The 20,239-nt window shown below is 53.0% G+C and overlaps 2 protein-coding genes across 2 annotated transcripts; both read left to right on the forward strand.

Moving 5' to 3' along the window:
- Positions 1 to 1,337: 1,337 nt before the first annotated feature.
- KNCN (kinocilin) lies at positions 1,338 to 7,420 on the forward strand. The gene is made up of 4 exons (XM_045371628.3): positions 1,338 to 1,605; positions 2,649 to 2,717; positions 3,393 to 3,467; positions 4,841 to 7,420. Exons 1-4 carry the CDS (start codon positions 1,455 to 1,457, stop codon positions 4,918 to 4,920), a joined length of 375 nt encoding a protein of 124 aa, XP_045227563.1. The 5' UTR covers positions 1,338 to 1,454; the 3' UTR covers positions 4,921 to 7,420.
- An 878-nt stretch (positions 7,421 to 8,298) lies between these two features.
- On the forward strand, positions 8,299 to 20,023 carry TMEM275 (transmembrane protein 275). The gene is made up of 3 exons (XM_045371622.2): positions 8,299 to 8,630; positions 18,891 to 18,992; positions 19,285 to 20,023. Exon 3 carries the CDS (start codon positions 19,372 to 19,374, stop codon positions 19,903 to 19,905), a length of 534 nt encoding a protein of 177 aa, XP_045227557.2. The 5' UTR covers positions 8,299 to 8,630; positions 18,891 to 18,992; positions 19,285 to 19,371; the 3' UTR covers positions 19,906 to 20,023.
- Positions 20,024 to 20,239: the final 216 nt, after the last annotated feature.

The following is a 20,239-nucleotide window of genomic DNA, read 5'->3' on the forward strand; positions in this document are numbered from 1 at the left end:
TGAGACTGCATATGCGGTGCAGAGAGGGGGCATCCAAAGAGACGCCAGGGAGGCTGGCGACGGGACTCTGAGTAGGATTATGGGACCCTAGGAATTGTGCCCAGGTGCAGGGCCAGGCCAGGGCCATATTCTGGGATTGGGAAGGCCCCGATCCATAAAGAGTCAAATAATGCAATGAATGATGAAGGCTGGAATTAGGGGCCGGGGCAGGGCTCAGGGCTGGGCTGGGTTGGGGGATCCTGCAAGTAGCTCAGACGGGCTGGGTGCAGATGCTCAGTTCAGTTCAGCGGGTGGGAAGGCACCAACCATGACCCAGCCCCTACCAAGTCCTCTTCCCTACCCTACCCCTTAGGTGTTTTCCTCCTGCCCATACCAGCGCCACCACTGCTCTTCCCTGTCATTCCCAGTCAGGGATCCCCAAGGTGGCTAGAAGGGTTCACCCTCCATTCCACTGGCCACTAAAAGGGGGGTGGGGACCAGGCCCACACCTGAGGACAAGGAAGTCCCGTGAGATCAAGCTTCAAACTAGGATGCCCTCAGCCCTGCCTGGGAGCCCAGAGGTGAACAGGATAGGGATGTGATGGGCAGGGGTAGGGAGCAGACTTGGAGAGATGCCTCTCCGGGCCTGCTTTCTGTCCCAGGTGCAGTTCCTGTCTCTTGAGCCTCCTGCCGTGTGTCTATCTCAGACTCCAAGCAGAGACCCCAGGTGCACCTCCAGGCCAAAGGGCAGAGCACAGCAGAGTGGGCCCTGAGTATGTGACCAGGAGTCTCCTCACATCCCTGGCTTCTGAATGACATGCAAAGCCACCAGCTCATTCTTCTCCCTCAGGAACCAGCAGTGGAACCTGGGCTGACTGCCTGCTGGGCCCCGGGACCCAGACAGCCGCTCACATTGCAACCTCATGAATAACTCAGCACCTCCCTGCTGCCTACATCTCTGAGGAGCCTGTGGCCCCTGGACCAACTCCCCCTTCACCCCGCCTCTCATTGCTTTAAATTTTCATAGGCTGAGGCCCAGTGGCAAGTGAGTGGCTCTAGGAAGATGGGGCAGGATGTCCTGGGCAGGGGAGCTTGAACTCTCCTGGGTGGAAGCTGGCAGGGAAGGATCCTATGGAGCAGGCCCAGCTCCCTAGAACTCTGGCAGCCAAAGCAGAAATGTAGCCAGACAGGAGTCCCAAGGGTGGGCTTCAGCTTCAGAGGGCTTTAAGAGAGGAAGAGTAAGCTGGGTGACCTGGTACAGATCCCTGGTCAAGGTGGGACTGGGGGGCCCCTAGTGGAGCAGTGGGATAGGACTTCAGATAAATCCCAGGGTTCCCCGCCCATAATCTTACTGCCCAGAAACTCCCACCCTGAAGTTGGAGTGCCAACAAGGGGACATCCAAGAGCCCAGAAACTTCCAGGATTTTTCTGGGTCCAGACTGCACCGGCCGGAGGCAGTGCCCCTGTGGGCCTGCATGGACATCCCCATCAGCAGCAGAGATTTCCACTGCCTGCAGCTGGCCTGCGTGGCTCTCGGGCTGGTGGCTGGCAGCGTCATCATCGGCATCTCCGTATCCAAGGCTGCAGCTGCCATGGGCGGTGTCTTTATCGGGGCTGCTGTTCTGGGTGAGCAGGGGCTGGGTTGGGATAGGGAGGGGAGATTCTGGAGGTGGGGGCAGGGGCATGGTCAGGTAAACAAGGAACAGGGAAGGGCTGGGTCAGCAGGAATCAGTTGGGGAGAATGGAAGCTAGAGGTGTGAGCAAGACCGCCATCAGGGGCACAGGTGGGAGAGGAGGGATGCGCTGGGGCTCCTTCCAGCCACGGGGAGGAGACAAGAAGGGGAGCTGGCTGTCACACTCCTTTCTGGCAGCTCCCACTGGCTCTCCAGCCCCAAGTTCTAGGCTCTTGGATTTGTGGTGGGATTCATCAGCCTATCTGGGCAGAACAGGGGGTTGATGGCGGCAGGTAAAAGGACAGAGCTCCTGAGGACTCTGAGCCAAGACAGGCTCCAGCTCAGAAAAAGGGTTTCCTCTTCTTTCCCTGTTTGCCTCCACAGCAGCTGTGTCCATCTATCTGTCTGTGTGGGCGAGGCACACTGATGGCCCCTCAGTGACGCTGAATGCCATCCCTTACCCCACCCCACCCTCCCAGGCCAAAAGCAGGACCAGAAGCACCAGGCTAGGGGACTTTGGGTGTCTACACCTGCAGGTTCTGGCACAGATGCTCATTGAGGGATGAAGTCGGGGCAGGCAACGCAGGACTGGCTCTGCTGCTCCTGCTCCCCAGGTCTGGGTAGAGAGCAGCATGATGAGGACAAGCGCCCAGTCTGGCCCTGGGGGCCCTGGGGGAGCATGGGGACGGCAGAGAGGCAGCAGTGCTGTCAGCCAGGCTCATTCCAGCAACCTGCTCTTCACCTAGGCACGGTGGAGCCAGGCAGCTGGGGCCTTCACAGACTGTAGCCCCTTCCCCAGATAGGCACTGCCCCCCACAATCCAGATGCACACACCCACGGGCTCACATTTACACACTCACAGTCCCAACTCTGCACACTGTGCTCCTCCCATGCACACCCATATCTCACAAACCGCCCCTCAGGCTCCCAGCCCACCCACAGCCTCAACATTCACCAGACCCTCCCCATCACAGAACCCCCTGTGTCTCTTCTCAGGGTTCCTCATCTTGGCCTACCCCTTCCTGAAGGCTCGGTTCAACCTGGACCACATCCTGCCTACCATAGGTGAGGCCTCTCCCTGACCCCAGCAGACCCCTCTGCCAAGGACTGTTCCAGACCCTTTGTGTGTTCGTCTGTGATCCACTGTGCGGCTAGGCTGAGCCCATATATGAGACCGCTCTAGTTGTCTGTGTTAGAGCTGCTGTGTGTGTGTGTGTTGTGCAGGCGTTGCCATGACTACAGCACAGCAGAATCCAGCCCGGTGCCTGCAACAAAGGTGCCTGAACCAGCTCAGAGCCGGGAAGTCCATCTCCCTTGAGAGATTTTATGACTCCCCAAAGCGTCCAATATCTCTAAATAACTCCCTCTTCATCCCTGAGCCCCCATGAAAGATCCTTTATTTCCCCTAAGACCCCATGGCTTCTGCATAGCTCCCACCTCATTTCAGCTCCCCAAATACAGGCTGCCATCTCCACCAATCCTATGGGGCTCTCCATGGCCCCAGTTCTCCCCAGGACCTCACTTCCCTAAAAGATCTGCCATTTTCTCCTTCAAGGGCCCAGTTCTTTTTCTCCTGCCCAAATCAGCCCAGATCATGTGAGATCTAAAGGAATGCAGTGGAGCAAAGACAGCATCAGGGATGGAAACTAGACAGCAAGAAGGACTTCCCTTCCCAACCTGGGCTTGATTTGGGGAATGGCTCAGTAACCAGGGAGGGCTTGGGGTGTTCTCATCCTGCAGGAAGCCTAAGAATCCATCCCCATCCAGGGCCAGACCATGGAGAAGGAAGATCCAGCACCAATGGCAACAAGGAAGGTAAGTTTCAGAAATTCCCAAGTCCATCTTTCTTTTTTGAGACAGAGTTTTGCTCTTGTTGCCCAGGCTGGCGTGCAATGTCACAATCTCGGCTCACTGTAACCTCTGCCTCCCGGGTTCAAGCGATTCTCTTGCCTCAGCCTCCCAAGTAGCTGGGATTAAAGGCATGTGCCACCACACCTGGCTAATTTTTGTATTTTTAGTAGAGACGGGGTTTCTCCATGTTGGTCAGGCTGGTCTTGAACTCCCGACCTCAGGTGATCCACCCGCCTCAGCCTCCTAAAGTGCTGGGATTACAGGCGTGAGCAACCACACCCAGCCTGAATCTGTCTTTCATCTCCCCTCCCTGACTGAGCAGCTCTGTGGGGCCTGGGAGCCTTGAGCGGCATCCTGAAGGGGCTTCCTCGGTGCAGGGGGATGGTACTGCTGGCAGTTTCCCCATGTGCGCAGTCAGACCCTTGCTGCTCCAAGCTGAACTGATCTTCTCTTGCTTATCCTGAGGGCTTCTGTCTTGCCCAGCATGGACACTGGGATGAGGGCACCTCCCTGCTTCTTCCCCTCCCTCCCCTCCCCCTCCCCCAGGTCCCATGCCTCAGTTTATTTTCCCACTCCCCTCTCCCAACTCCCCCAGGGTCAGAGGAGCTCAAAGGGACCCAAGGCTGGGGTGCCCAGTGCCCAGGGCAGAGCTGGGATAGAATGGGGAGGGGGAGATGTGCCAGGGGACAGTTGCAGCCCAGTTTAAAGGGGCACCCATGCATACCAGCTTTGGGTACTAGTTTTAACCACCCCAGTTTAAAGTTCGTACCCCAAACTGGGCATCTCCTTGTTCCTCCACCCCACACCTGGAAAAATTCCAGGGCAGGAGTTTCTCAACGATGGCCCCAGCCCAGTCTCTGCCACCAGTGGCAGGATGGCTAATACTCAGCAAAAGGGCCCATTCCAGACACTGCTCTGAGCCATGTTCATCTATTATTCACTCTTTTAAGTCTCACAACAACCACATGAGGGCGGTACTGTCATTAGTTTCATTTTACATATGGGGTAACCGAGGCACAGGGAGATTAAATGACATGCCCAAGACCACGCAGCCAGGAAGTTCTGCAGCCGAAGCTCAAACCAGGCAGTGGGCTCCAGGGTCCTGCCTCTACCCCCAGCCCATGCTGCTGTCCTCTTGAAAGCCATCCTGACTGGAGGTACCTCTTTAAACTGGGCTGAAACTGTCACCTGGGATGTTCCCCTCTCCCCATTCTATCCCAGCTTTGCCTAGGTTCACCGGGCACCCCCGCCTTGGGTCCCTTTGAGTTCCTCTGACCTTGACAACTCCATGGGGACCTGTCTACTGAGGCAGTTCTTGTCCCTGGTATCTCCCCCAGGAGCCCGCAGCAGCCTGTCTACCGTGAGCAGGACCCTGGAGAAGCTGAAGCCAGGGACCCGGGGGGCTGAGGAATGCTGAGGCTAAGTCTGAGGGGCTGCCCCTTCCCTGCCCTCCCGTCCTGCCTGCTGCCCCATCTCAGTGCCCTCCTGGGTTAGAAAACCCAAACCGGAGACACGCCAGGCCCTGCAGACCCCAGAGCAGCTGGGAACAGCGTCTGGAATGGAGCCTTTTGCACTCGCCTGGCCAAGGCTCTCGAAAATGGATTCCACTGGTGTGGGCTGGGGCCTGGAGCAAGGTGTTGCTGGATGCCCTCACAGGGTTCCCGTGTTTCAGGCTCCTGCCCTGACCTTTCTTTCTGGACTACAGCTCAGCTTTGTTGCCTGTTCGATCTACTGATTGGTTTCTCTGGAATTTGGGGTCCAAGGCCCTGACTATGACCAGGATGCCCCAGTCCCTTGCTCTAACCTGGCTTCAGAAGTGAACCACAGGCCCACAAGAACCACAGACAAGGACCCTCCACCCCCACGGTCTAGCCCAGGAGCTCTAGAGCTCACTAGCCCAATAGAGGGGCTAGACAAGATTCTTTTTCAAATATCAAATCTCCTGGCAGTTCCTCAGGGACAGGCTCTGGGCAGCAGCAAATCAGATGGGGGATTCTGGGGGGCTCACAAAGGGACAGGTACAAACAACCTTGCCTGGGGGTCAGAGGAGGCGACTTCTCAGCTGAGCCCGGCCCTGTGACCCCTGGTGTCTAACTCCACCACTCAAGACTTTTTGTGATCTGACTTCTCTCTTCCCCCGATCTTCTCACTGCTCCCTGAAGAAGCGAAACATATTCCTGTCTCCAAGCTTTGCCCTGTGTTCTCCAGGGCCCTCCCTGCTTCTCTCTGCCTATCAGACTCCCCACTTTTAAAGGCCCCATTCAAAAAATCTCCTACCCACGTGCTCTCCTCATTCTCTTCTGCCAATCTCTGTCTTGCTGCCACCTTTCAGGCAGGGCTGAAGTCTTCCTTTTCACAAAACAACTATTAAGCCAACTTAAGTCTACTGAACATTGCCCCTGCTCTAGTGCCTAGCACCAGACCAGTAGGTGCTTAATAAATGCCAATGGCTTCAATTTAATGTAAAAACAATTTCCTAGGCTTTCCCCGGGAAGCCACTTCAAAGTCCCATCTACCATGGGTAGAGCAAGTGTGGAGCAAGGAGGCCCAGGTGTGGCCTCACAGAAAACCCTGCTCCTCCCTCCACACCTGCACCCTCCAGGCAGAGTTGTGTAACCTCTACAGAGATGCCCTGTCCATATGGCCTCTGGCCTGGTTTAGTGAGCAGAAGACAAGCTAGAAATAGTGTCCTTCTTGGCCGGGCGCAGTGGCTCAAGCCTGTAATTCCAGCACTTTGGGAGGCCGAGACGGGCGGATCATGAGGTCAGGAGATCGAGACCATCCTGGCTAACACGGTGAAACCCCGTCTCTACTAAAAAATACAAAAAACTAGCCGGGCGCGGTGGCGGGCGCCTGTAGTCCCAGCTACTCGGGAGGCTGAGGCAGGAGAATGGCGTAAACCCGGGAGGCGGAGCTTGCAGTGAGCTGAGATCGTGCCACTGCACTCCAGCCTGGGCGACAGAGCGAGACTCCATCTCAAAAAAAAAAAAAAAAATAAGAAATAGTGTCCTTCTCCCAGGATCAGTGGAGATGGCACTTCCTCTTAGACGCCTCCCCTGACTTTACTGTGCTTCCCAGCCCCAGGGTTTCCCTCCTTCACAGCCCAATCACTCTGAGTGGCCTTTGTCTGTTTCCCCTCCTGAGAGTGGGAGCAGAGGGCCAGGCACCCAGAAGACACCCCAGTGGATGTGGGAAAACCAAAGTTTTCTGAAGCAGCAGAGTCCATCTCAGACGGGAAAGCTGAGGCCCCACTGGAAAAAGGACTCATCAAGTCCCATGGTGAAAGGTCACGGGGCCAGGCCTGCAGCCAGGTCTCCTATCTCTCCCTATCCAAGGCTCTATCTTCTGCTGTCCTCTGCACGGGCGGCAGGGATCAGCTCTCTGACCACAGCGTGACAGACCTCCACAAAGGGGCTGCCTTCCACAAATGCTGGCCAGGTGTAGAGACTTCGGTTCCTTCAGCTGAGAGAAGCAACTTTCTCTCCTTGAATTTCTCTCCTCTCCACCCGATTGCTGCCTATTCCCTGCCCCTTCTCTTTTCCTTCATTATCATCAACAATAGCTCAGGCTGCTGGTCCCTCCTCAATCAGGAGGTGACCCTTCCTCCTATCCATCTTTTCGATCCTCACCTCAGTGCCCTAGAGATGCCCCAGGGTGGAGGGGATGGGAGTGAGGGATGTGGAGCCTGAGCTGTGGAGACGGTGGTTCCCTACCCCCTGCCCATCAACCCCTCTCAGCCAAGCTCTCCCCAGGATGGAGCTACGGAATCCCCAGTGCCTGGCAGGGCCAGGCACAGACAGATGCTGGGGGCCAGGTGCAATAAATCAAGGAATGAAAACATACAACAGCAAGAGCTATGTCCACTGGGGAAGAACTGGGTGAGGCTTCAAAGGACCCTTAAACTGAGTGGAAATTCTTGAGCCTGGTCCTCTAGTTCCTCTTTTTCCTTGCTGTGGGCTTCCTGAAACATGTTCCCTCCAGCCCAGGTGGATGTCACAATACATCTTCCTCAAGTACATCCCCAGCCTCAACCTCCCCACTCCCATAGTCACAGGAGTAGTCAATGTGGAGACATGTGGCTTCTCCCCCTCACACTTTGAGAAAAGGTGAGGTCAGGCCCAGCTGGCATGGGTAGTATGGTAGCATTAGGGAGAAGTAGAACCCTCCAATATTTCAGCATGGGACAGGGGCATGGACAGGGACAGGTCTTTGAACCAAGCTCTTCCAGTAGTCTGTTCAAGAAAAGAAATTGGTTCTTTCCAATAGCCATTCTCACACCAGGACTGTGACTATGACTGTGCCTGGCCCTGGGCTGGGTGCTGAGAACACACAAGTGACCCAAAGGTGGAGAGTGCTTGGTCCAAGCAGCTTCCTTGAAGTCGCATGCCTGCTGGGCCAACCTGGAAGAGGACTGCCTAGGCTGGGGCTGGAGTTTGGAGATAAGACTCACATCCTGGTTCCCAGGGGCTGGGGCAAGAGGCTGTGGGGCCTTGAGCCTGGCTTTCCCTGGATGCAAAGGGAGGATATGGTAGCCCTTCCCCACAGGGCCGCTGTCAGCATGAAGGCTGCAGTAGGGTTTATGAATGGATGAGTGAATGAATGAAGGCAGATGCTGGAGAGATGTTCTTTCAGCTGAACTCCTCCAGGGTCTGAAAAGTCAGCACCTCAGTCTTCCCTCCCACACAGCCCAGCCTGGAGGTGGGCCTGCTGCCCAGCACTCCCTCCCCAGCCCTCAAACCAAAAAGCTCCTACACACACCACCAGGAGATAGAGTCACCCGCTAGACAGGCTCGTGGCCACACCCCTTTCTAGGGTGCAGGATTGCTGGTTAATTGGAAGGGATGCTGAAAACAAGCCCATCCCTGGAAAAATTCCCCATCTCCCCTGCCCCACAGCTCCAGCCCCGCTCCTGAAAAGGTGGAGAATCCATTTGAAGTTGAAGGCAGAGCCACTTCGACTTGTATCCGTGCCCTAGAGTGAGTTGCAATATATCCGTGCCTGGCTCTCGGAAAGTGCGGACGAGACGGTGTGGGTGGGCTAGGAGTTATTTGCAAGGGTGCTTGCAGACCGCGAAGCCTGGAGGAGAAGGGGAGAAGGACGGAACGGAGCGGAGAGGGGAGGTGTATGGTAAGAACCCCGCTCGCCCAGGGTTGAAGGGGAGCTGAGGGTCGGCGGCCAACGCTTGGAGGAGGGGGGCTGCGGGAGGCGGCTGGGGACCCGCACAGGCCAGCGCGCTGGCCCCTCCCAGTCCACCGCCGCCGCTGCGGGGGCTGCGCCAGGGGAGCCGAGCCGAGTGGGAGCGGGTCTGCGCGTCTCTGCCCTGCCCGCACCGGCTAGGGGTCCAGGACGGGGTGCCCTCTCCCACCCACCTGCTGATCCAGAGTCTCCAAGCTGCTCGGTCCAGGACCACCCCCCGGCCCGCCCGGAAACCCAGCCGCGTGGGAGAGGGCGACCCCAACTCCAACCCCCGTGCTGTGCGCCGGCCCAGGCCCTAGAACCCAGCGGACGGCGGAGGGGGTGCCCGGCCTCTCTCCTGGCTGTCCTGCGCTGGAGGGATCCTTCCTTCCTGCTGACCCAGGGTGCTCAGGGGTCAGCCGGGTCAGGCCCGCAGGGGAGTGTCCACGGACCGGCTCAGGCAAGTGAAGGAGCTGTGGGACGCTGGCGGGAGGGGGCTGAGGAGGGGACACTTACTGGAACGCGGAAGAGACTCCATCCAGCCTGAGCTCCAGGGGACAGGAGTAGTGCCCGGAGAAGCGGTCAAAAACCTGTGGCCGTGAGAGGACAGGGCTGAGAAAGACAGAGACGGATGCAGGAGAAGGGGAGACACTCCGCAGGCACTGGCGGCTCCGGGGCTTCCTCTGCTCCACTCTGACCCCACCCTGCTCTGAACTGGGTAGGACTCTGCCCTAGAATCTCACCTGTCCCCTCCATGTCCGCCCCAAAGCCCAAAGTGAGGAGGGGATGGGAGAGAAGAGAGCACAGAACAACTTCAAATCCAAGAGACAGGAGAAGCCAGGAGGGCCGAAAACGAGCCCCTCTGACCAATGTCTCCCCCCACCATTTACTTAACCAACATTCACTGGGCCATTTATCTAACCCATATTCACCTGGGGAGAGGCAGGCACCCAAACAAGGTGGACATAATCTTGGCCCTCAAGGAAGATGGCTAGGGCCTGCAGACCTGGATACAGGAGTTATGGCACCATGAGGGTATCAGGAGTTGAGGAGCCCTGATTTGCAGAGTTTCGGAAATCTGAAAGAAGGAAGGAAGGAAGCAGCATCCCCGCTGCACTCTGAAGGGAGAGCTGGGGTCAGCCAAGGGAAGAGCAAGTAGGCTCATGGCTCAGGCACAGCGAGCTCACACACCTGGTGAGGTCAGCCCGCAAAAGCAAAATCAAGGCAGGGATGAGGAGGGTGGCAGGGCCGGGCAGCAGCTGTGAGGATCCTAGGAGGAGAGATGGGGCAGTGATGAGACTAGAGAGGAAGGGATGGATTCCGGGACGCTTGGAGGGGAGAGTCTGCAGGGCTTAGTGATAGATGGCAAATGTGTGGAGGGAAGCCTGGGGAGAGAGGAGCTGAGGATGAAGCCCAGATTTTCTGGCTGGGTCTGTGGGCTCTGTAGGTGAAGATGAAATTGAGGGAACTGTATCCCAGGGGAAGAGTATGTTTCCAGGAGGGAGGCTTCAGTAGGTCCCAAGCTCTGGAGACGTCAAGTTAGCTAAGAGTTGAACAGTGTTCATGGAATTCAGCAAAAAGGAGTCAGCTGGTGGCCTTGGTGAAAGCAGAGTCTGTGGTGTGATGGGGCAGAAACCAGACTGGAGTGGACTGGCTCTTGACAAGGAGGTGAGATATATACTGTAGACAGTGCTTTCAAGAAAGAGACAGAGTGTTAGCTGGAGGCAGATGTGGGGTTGAAGGAGGGTTTTGTTTCGAGATGGGAGAGGCCTTCTTAGATGCATCCAGTGGGAGGTGCGGTCCAGTGACGGGTTGGTGAGCTCAGACTAGGAAGTGGGAGGTTTCCCAGTATCCTTAAGGATCACAGTGATGCCAGGGATGTGGATGTACAGACAGCCCATGCCACCCAGCCGTGGTTTTTTCACCTACAAGGCTTAGCAGTTTAGGCATAGACTTGAGGTGGCACAAAGCCAGACTGTTGCAACTGAGGCTTTGCTGGCAGCTTTGGCAGAAGGACAAAGGGACAAGTTAAGTTGCAAGAGAGTAATGGAAATAAGTCAGTTTGGGTTCTTGGGTAGATGCAGACAGAAGTGGAAGCAAGAGGATCATGGAGAAAAATGCAGAGGTCCAGGGATTGCATGAGATCAAAGAACAGTTACAGCCAGTGGCAGTGTGGGGTTATGAAAGGCACAGATTTAGGAGACACACAGCCTAGGTTTGAATCACAGCTATGCCATATATTACCATGATGTCTGTGACCTTAGGCGATTCTTCTAACCTCTCGGGCCTCTGTTTCCCAATCCATAAGTTAGTGGCAGCAGTAGTGCTACCTAAGGGTTGTCATGGCACTTAAATGAGTTAATATATATAAAGGGCGGCCAGGCGTGGTGGCTCATGCTTGTAATCCCAGCACTTTGGAGGCTGAGGCCAGCAAATCATGAGGTCAGGAGATTGAGACTATCCTGGCCAACATGGTGAAACCCCGTCTCTATTAAAAATACAAAAATTAGCCAGGTGTGGTGGTGTGCACCTGTAGTCCCAGGTACTCATGAGGCTGAGGTAGGAGAATCACTTGAACCTGGGAGGCGGAGGTTGCAGTGAGCCGAGATTGCACCACTGCACTCCAGCTTGGGCAACAGAGCAAGACTCCATCTCAAAAAAATAAAAATAAAAAAATTATATATATATATATACACACACACACACATATATGGCTTAGAACAGTGTTTGTGCTGTAGCCGTGTTTGTATGGAGGTAGCAGTGGAGTTACAGTCGAGAGTAGGGTGTCAGGGTTTCTCAGAGGTGGAATGCTTCAGGGTGATGACAAGGGTGATAAAGTCCTGAAGGTGATGAGGTATGAGGAAGTGTAGCTGAGGTGGAATGAAGGAATTGAGCATTGGAGATGAGAAGTCAGGAAACTAAGAGGGCAGAGGGGTTGGGTGGTTGGGCAAAAGATGCTGAAGTTCCTCAGGCTGGGGAGGGAAGTGGAGCTAGTTCCAGAGCCTTGAAGGGAAGGAGACAGATAGGAAGGGCAGTTCCACTCCTGCCAGTCTGAAGTCCTCTCTCTCCACCCCTCCAGCTGGCTCCAGACAGCTGAGTTGCTTAGGGTAGAGGCAGAGGCCCAGGTTGAGGTTAGAGATCCCAGTCTGGCCACCTATATAACCCCTGCTGGGGACTGTGGCCTGAGGATTCTGTTGGGGAAGTGCAAGAGCACCAGGAAGGACTGGAAGGGAGCATCTTTGCCTGGATTGTTACAAAGGCTCGGTCTAACCAACACAGACCTGTGATTGCTCAAAGAAGCTTTCGGAGTCTTGTGCCACTGGGGCCTCTCAGCTGTGCTGGAAGCCAGCTAGACCATCTAGATCATCTAGATCAATCTCGCACTTCACCAATGGCAAAGCTGAGCCCCAGTGAGGGGAATGGTGAGTGCTTGCCTTTTGCCAGCATGGAGACCCATTGTGAATGGGTAGGCACCATCAGAGCAGCCACAATGGAACTCCTATCCACCCATCACCTCTCCCGGGGGGTTCCTACTCTCAACCACCTTCCCTCCACCCTCACACTTCCAGGCAAGGAGAAGTCTCCAGGACAGCAGCTCATCTCCATCAGATAGGCAGGCAACTGACAGTGTGTCATATGTTGGCCTGTGTCTGCAACTCTGTGTGTGTAATGCATCTATGCATCTGTGTTTGTATTTCTGGATATGTCCAGTCACTGCGTGTGTGTCTGTAGTGTATATGTGTGTGTGTGTGTTCGTGCAGGCACATGGGCTCAGGAAGGAAGATGATAGATCCCAGGAATCAGACACAGGAGCTAGAAAGCCACACCTTCAGGCTTCACCCTCAAACCTTATTTCCAGCTTGAAGACTCTGTGTGTGTGTGTGTGTGTGTGCACGCACGTGTACACACGCACATGCACACATGTGAGTATGCATGTATATGCATGTGTCTATGGTGAGGACAGGTCCATGGATTGGCTAGGGTGAGGGTGATGGTAGCTCTTTGGGCTCTGGGTTTGCAGAATTCAGTTGGCAGAAGCGGAGAGTTCCCAAGGTAGTGAATAAGCCCCAGCCGGCAATGAGTAAGAGTGATGTGGGAGGTTCCTGAGGATGTAGGTGCTGGGAAGAGGGCTGGCCCAGATTTCCAGGGACTGAGAGGGAACAGAAGGGCTAAGACTAAAAGGAACAGAGGAGTTCATAGTGAGCAGTAAAGAGCTCAGACTGAGCAAGTGAGGGGCTCAGCCTCCCCTGGAGGACAAGGGGCTGGGGCCAGTGGCTGAAGTCTGGACTGAAGCCCCTACGCCCAGAGGCTCTTGGGCCTTTGGACCAGGAATCTGGAGCCAGGAGGCCTGGCAGCTACCTCTAGTCAAGCAACTGCTCTTATGCAACACAAACATCCCAGAACCATGGGTTGGGGGTACAGGGGACGTGCAGGCTGACCTGCTGACCTGAAGGGACTTCGGACAGAGACTCCCTCTCCAGGAGCTCTTGCCTTCACCAACTGAGGACCACCCCCTTGAGCCCAAATTTTTTTAATAAGCAAACATCTCTATACCTTTCAGTAAACAGCAATTCTAATGAACCAAAAACATAAGCTTTTCAATCTGACAAAACTGGGTTTGAATCCCAGCTTTCCCTATTGCAGCTGAATAAACCAAAGTAAGTCCCTTCACCTCTTTGAGCCTCAGTGTCCTCACTATGAACTAGGAGCAGGACTGCAACAGCTCACAGGGTTGTGAGCTGAAGGTTAAATGTGCTAATGTAGGGAGAGTGCTTAGCACAGAGTTGCTGCTCAATATGAGTGTCCCTCCCCCTCAACCAGAACCCCTGTGTGGCAGCTGACTTCCCAGGGAAACAACGGAATCCCAGCCTAAAGCAAATAATCTGGTACAATGCGCAGGTACAGCCATATACATTTATATGTATACGTATACATAAATGTTGATTTTATGAGACCTTTTGATACACTGACAGTAACTTCTAAACAGGTCCTCATTTCCACCTTTATGAACCTCAAGTAGTTGAGGGTGGGGCAGCAGATTGATTGACGAGGGACCTCAGTTTGGGGACAATAACCTCATTATACTCCTCCCTTCACATCCAGACAACTAAGGCCCAGAGACGGACCCCAGCTCTCCCAGGCTGCCCAAACAGTGTCTGCTCCTTCCGCAAACTGCTTGTGGACTGGATTCCTCACGTAGAGACCATGGGGCCTCCCTAGCCAGAGGCAGGGCAGCAGGGAGGGTGAATTGCTTGGCCAGGGTCGTGGGCAGCTGAATGGCAGTGTTCAGAACCCTCGTTGGATGGGAAAGGGCTTGGTTCTGGCCTGGCTTGGCCATAGACCTCCTCTACTCCAAGCCTCAGTTTCCCGCTTCTGAAGATTTAGGGGCTCAGCAACTCGGAGTACTCACTAAAGTGAAGGTCTTCCAGTCCTCGCAACTCAAGAGTCAGAGCAATGCCCTTCCCTCCTGCTCAGGCACTAGGATTGAAGGCTGGGCTTGGAATGAAGTAGAAGGGGCTTAGAGGACTGGGGAGAGCAATAGCATCAACTCAGAGTCCTGCTTCCATAATCCAATAGGCCAGCCTGGAAGTGGCACGTGTCACAATTCCCTGGCCAGAACATCACACAGTGCCACCTAATCACAAATCAGCCAGAAAGTGCAATCTTAACATGTGCTCAGTAGAGTGGAAAACCAGAAAGATTTATTGAACAGTGCCAAGGACCCCACAACAGAGCTAGCCAGAACACCCACAACAAAACAGAACCAACACTACAACAGCAGCAGCTGGAGCCCCCAGTTCACCAGATGAAATGGTGGTACAAATTGAATTACAACAGCTGAGCAGCCTCAGCACCTCATCCCTGCACACTCCTAGATCCCCATTAACCGGGGTGGAGGCAACCTCAGGAATAAGCCCAACACCTACATGTTCTTAGTCCTTTGCGTGCCTAGGGCAGAGACCCTTTTGTCTTATAGTCACTGTGCCTCCCAGGAGTAGATAAGAATCAATCATTTATTAGCAATTAGCACTTAGAAGCTCAGCCCCTGGGCTGGAATTAGTTTCTGTTGAACCTAGTTTGCTAAACCAAGGAAGAAGCAAAGTGAATTTTACCTTCCTTGAACCAGAGAAAACCTGTCTTCCTCTGTGGTTGACATTTGAGCAGTGTAAGTTCTAATTACAGGAGCTTATCTACAGGGCCTCAGAAAAGCCTGTGCCTCAGTCATTCAACAAACATTTAGCAAATCCAGCACTGTGCTAGGTTGAGAGCACAGGCTTTGGATCAGTACACCAGATTTCAAATCCTGGCACCACCACTGCAGTTGAGTGGTTTGGGGTGAGTTTACTTAATCTTTCTGTGTCTCAATTTCCTCATCTGTAAAATAGAGGTATAATAGTAATACTTAATGTTGTATTAATTTTAAATTAATTAAATAAAAATTTGTTAATTTTATGTTGTAAAAATTAAATTAGATATTATTATAAGTGCTTAGCATAGCATAACTGAGTTATAGATCTATAAGTGCTAATTTCAGATTATCATCTAGACTTCTGTTTCTGGCTAAAGTAGACTAACTTCTATCAGACCAATTTACCTGCTGAGGATAAAACTTTAAAAGCTGGATTAAGCATTTAAGAAATCTGTTTAAAGGCATGGGAGAGCTACCAAGGCAGTGAGGACTTGAGGGGGCCAAGATTGTGGAGAGAAGTAATACTAGATTTTGATTTTTCCCTAAAGGCATTTTCCAGTTTGTAGGAGGTCATGAGACTGGGGAGTCAAATTGGAATTCCGGGCCTAAAAAGGGAAGGGGTACTGTTAAACACCTACAGTTTTTATTGGGAAGACCAAAGCAACACTCTAGGACTAATGGCTAACCAGATATAGACTAGACTCAGAAAGACTGAAACAAAGTTTCCAATCAGTATAATCTTCGATTGGGTTACAGTGGCCTGTGGTTCTTTAGGAGCCTGTCAGAAGCAAAAGCAAATCCCCTCTGGAGGAAGATAATATCATTCAAAGCCTCATGCTAGCTCTATAATTTTTTATACACAATGTTGGACATTCAATAAAAAATTATCTGGCATTTCAGGAGATAAGACCAAATGAACAAAAGCAATAAAACAGACAATAGAAACAAGCCCACTGGAGATCCAGATGTTGGAGTTTTCAGACATGGACTCTAGAAGGTTTAATATGTTCAAGAAAATTAATAACAAGAGGGAATCTTTAAATAGAAAACTGGAATCTATGAAAAAGGATCTAGTGGAAATTCCAGAACTGAACAGTTATAACAAATGAAATCCATTGATGGATTTAGCAGCAGAGAAGACACATGTGAAAATAGGATTAGTAAACTAGATAGTAAAAAAATATTTCAGTAGAAAAATATCCAGACTGAAATAAAGAGAAGGAAGGAAGGAAAGGGCTAGAAAATACAGAATAAAGTGTAAAAGAGACATATGGGACAATAGCAAATGGCTGAACATACATGCATTGAAGGTCCCAGAAGGAGAGGAGAAAGCGAACAGAGAAAAGATAAGAGCTGAAATGTTTCCTGAACTAGGGGGCGATATGATGCAGCCACAGATTGTAGAAGCATGAGGAAGGATACATATAAAGCAAATATCTACAGAGTAGGATAAATACAAAGAAAAACTCACTGAGGCACATCACAGTAAAACTGCTAAAACCCTAAGGCAAAGGAGAGTCTTCCCCATATGGGAAAAGAAGCAAGATCCTGGCTGGGCGCGGTGGCTCATGCCTGTAATCCCAGCACTTTGGGAGGCTGAGGCAGGTGGATCACGAGGTCAGGAGCTCGAGACCAGCCTGGCCAACATGGTGAAACCCCATCTCTACTAAAAAAAAAAAAAAAATTAGCTGGGCATGGTGTTAGGTGCCTGTAATCCTAGCTACTCAGTAGGCTGAGGCAAGAGAATCACTTGAACCCAGGAGTCGGAGGTTACAGTGAGCTGTGATTGCACCACTGCACTCCAGCCCAAGCAACAGTGCAAGACTCTATCTCAAAAAAAAAAAAAAAAAAAAAAAGAGAGAGAGAGAGAGAGAAGCAAGATCCCTGGACTCTCCAGCGGCCAGGGCCTCCCTGACCCTCATCCAATATCAGCTTCCAGGAGACTGATGTGAAGTGAGGTGAGCCAGACTCCCTCCTCTCCATCGGGGCATCCTCATACTGAGCCCTCCCCACAGAAGGGAACTCCTGCCTTTGTCAGATAATGTCAGATGTTGATGAATGAGGTTGGGGAGAGGTTTAAAAGGGGAAGATGTGGGAATCTCACAGACCCTCCTGAGGATCAAATCCTTCTCTATAAAATTAAGCAAGATTGTGTAGGGTGTGAGCCAGCTTATCTGTTTTCTGACTCTGGTCTCAGAATGTCTATTCTTCCTTTCAGTCCAGCCACCGGAGCCCCAATCCACTTCCCTCTCTGAGCCTCAGTCTCCTCAGTTGTAAAATGTGGCTATTAAAAAAATTTTTTTTTTAATTCTTTTTGTTAACAACAACAACAACAAAAATAGATGCAGGGTTTCGCCATGTTGCCCAGGCTGGTCACAAACTCCCAAGCTCAAGCAATCTGCCTGCCTCAGCCTCCCAAAGTGCTGGGATTACAGGTGTGAGCCACCACACCCGGCCAAAATGTGACTATTAATAGGCATCAAGCAGTAGTAGAGATTGTGATATCATGGATGTAAAAGTGCTTTTCACACTATACATTGCTGTACCCTTTTAGAGGTTGCTATCCCTGGCTGGCAGAACCATCAACAGCAGGTTAGAGAGCAGATGTTCATGCAGATGAGGAGCTCCCTGAGGAAACTGGTCTGTAGATGCCCTCAAGAGTCAACATGTGCTTTATTTGCTAAGATTTGGGGATTTCTGACTTCCTGCCAGCTTGGTACGGCAACAAGGTGATTCTGGCTGGAATCTCAGTAGGGCTGCCCCCTCTCAGCATGGTGCCAGGAGAGGGAACCCTGGAGTCATCAGCTCTGGACAGGCCTGGAGGTGGCCTTTCAAGCCCTCTGACCTGCGCATCCTGTGTGTCGAGAGTGAAGGATCTGACACTAGCCCTCATTTTCAGTCAGTCATCAAGCTTTCTCCAACCCCACTGGGTATAGGGTTTGGACACGCAGAAAGGTACCTCCACCTGGGAGACAGCCCAACTTTTCTGTTTCCAGACCCAACATGACCAGCCTCCCAGATTTGAGACTTCATGGCTCCCTTCTCTGTCAACCACCACCAGAAGGGCATGGTTAACATTTATTAAATTCTCACTGTTCTAAACACTTTATTTAGCTTAAAGTATTTAATTATCACTGTACCCTATGAGGTGGGTTCTATGATTAGCCCCACGTTACAGGAGGTAAGACGGAAGCAGGAGAGTCAGGCCCCCTGTGAAGGTGGCACTCACTCCCTGCTCCTCACCCTGCATGCTCCCCTTAGACCCGCAGTACCATCTGATTACTTCCCTTTCATCCCCATCCAGGACCCTTTTCTGGCATTTTTTCCCCACAATTCTAACACTAGCTAAGATCTCATCCTTTGAGGGCCTTTGTACCAACTAGGATCTTATGCATTATAGAACAGAATTCTCAAATAGAAGTCATAAATCCCTAGACTCTAATTTTATTACTCTTGTTTCTGCATGTATTTCCAGAATTCTAGAATCCAGCAATAGATCCTAGAACCAGAGACATCTAGAGAATCCTAGAAAGGAATTCTAGCATCCAGCAATTAGACTTTTGAATCCAGGTTCAACAGTAGAACAATAGGGAGTGGAGTGGAGATAGGATTGGAATTTAATAGAATGCCTGGTCTAGAAAGGGTCCTGGTGCCTTAGATCTGCTCCAGCCCAACCCATCTCATGTGGGAACTGTGCCCTCTCACTGAACATCTGAACCATCAGGAGCTCCTCACTCTCACGTGGCCACTCACTCCAGGGCCTCATCTGATATTCAGAAGAGTCAGTGTCATTGCTACACCTACCGGAGCCTAGGGTGGGGATGCTGAGGCCAAGTCGCATGGTCATTCAGGTCCTGGTTCTGGATCTTGGATAAACTGCTAGACCTCTGGGAGCCTCAGTTTCTTCACCTGAATAAAAGGGTAGGAGTGGGGGTGAGGGGCAAGGTCAGATCATTTCCAACGCCTCTTCCACTTGAGGGAGTGAGTTGTCTAAATCTCAAGAGCTGCCATTTGCCTTCTAGTTAGGGTTACTGAAGACGATGATGATCATGTAATGAGCACCTAAGCTGAACTGGACACTGTGCTGAGCACTTTCCAGCCATTCTCTCACTCAATGAGTCCAGGTAGGCTTCCAGGAGGAGAGGGGTTGGAGGGGTGGTGTCTGTTTAGAGAACAAAAAAGTGACGAGAGAGGGAGGATGGCAAGATTGGCCACGAGGGACCCCCGGAACTAGGTGGGGATACAACAAGCAGACTCTTCCCATATGGGATGGGTTGTTGCTTTCCAGAGACAGAGGCGGGGGGCTGACCAAGATGACCTCTGCCCACCCAGGCACTGAGTGTAGCTACAGACGGAGCCTAGGATTCGAGGTCGAGACACACTGCTTGACCCCGCCCTCTTGCTGTGTGCCCACAGGACTAGCGCGAGGCGGCTCCTGGCAATTGGGCTGTTCCGGGCCGGCGGCAAGAGGGAGCTTGATGCGTGTCCGCCGTGCGCAGGCCGATGCCGCCGGCAGAAAAGAGCAAGGGACCACCGGTCCTGGCGCCCGCGGAACGCGCCCGGGGCCGGGGGCCGGGCCTGCAGTCGCCTGCGCTGTGCTGCGCCTGCGGTCTGTGCGCGCTGCTGGCTGGCGTGAACGTGACGCTGGCGGGCGCCTTCGCCTCCTTCCTGCCCGGGCACAACCCGCTGCTCGTGGTGGGGCCGGGGCTGCTGGTGCTAGCGCTCGGCTTCTTCGCGGCCTGCTGCGTGTGTAGCCGCCGGGGCCCCGCGCCCGGCGCGCGCTCGGCGGCCGCGGTGGGCCCTGGCCAGGGGGGCGGCCGCGCCGGGCCCGTGGCGCTAGAGATGGAGAGCAGCGAGCGCACAGCACAGGACACCACAGCAGTGCAGCTGAGCCCTGCAGTCTCAGCCGCGTCCTCCGGCCGCTCCAGCCCCGGCCCCAGCACCCTCGCCTTGGAGGCCCCGGCGCCCGTGGCCGTCTGCGCGCTGCGCTCGAAAGGGGTCCAGCTCAACCCGCCCCAGGAGCGGGCCGCCCCCTAGCGGACCAGGGCCCCGCCGTGACTCCGCTCTCCGGGTTCACTCCCCTTCCTTCCGTGCCATTTAAGAGGGCAAAAGAAAAAGAAAAAAGAAAAGTTTTTCTTTCCTTTCTTTCTTTTCTTTTTCTTTCTTTCCTTCTTTCTTTCTTTCTTTCTTTCTCTTTCTTTCTTCTTTCTTTTTTTTCTTTCTTTTTCTTTCTCTCTCTCTCTTTCTTTCTTCTTTCTTTCTTTCTTTCTTTCTCTCTTTCTCTCTTTCTTTTCCTTTCTTCCTTCTTTCTTTTTAACAAGGGTCTGGTGCTGGGCGCAGGGGGCCTCATCGTTTCCATCTCCCAAACTCC

Source organism: Macaca fascicularis, chromosome 1 (genome assembly GCF_037993035.2).
Source record: "Macaca fascicularis isolate 582-1 chromosome 1, T2T-MFA8v1.1".
In the NCBI taxonomy this organism is placed as follows: domain Eukaryota; kingdom Metazoa; phylum Chordata; class Mammalia; order Primates; family Cercopithecidae; genus Macaca; species Macaca fascicularis.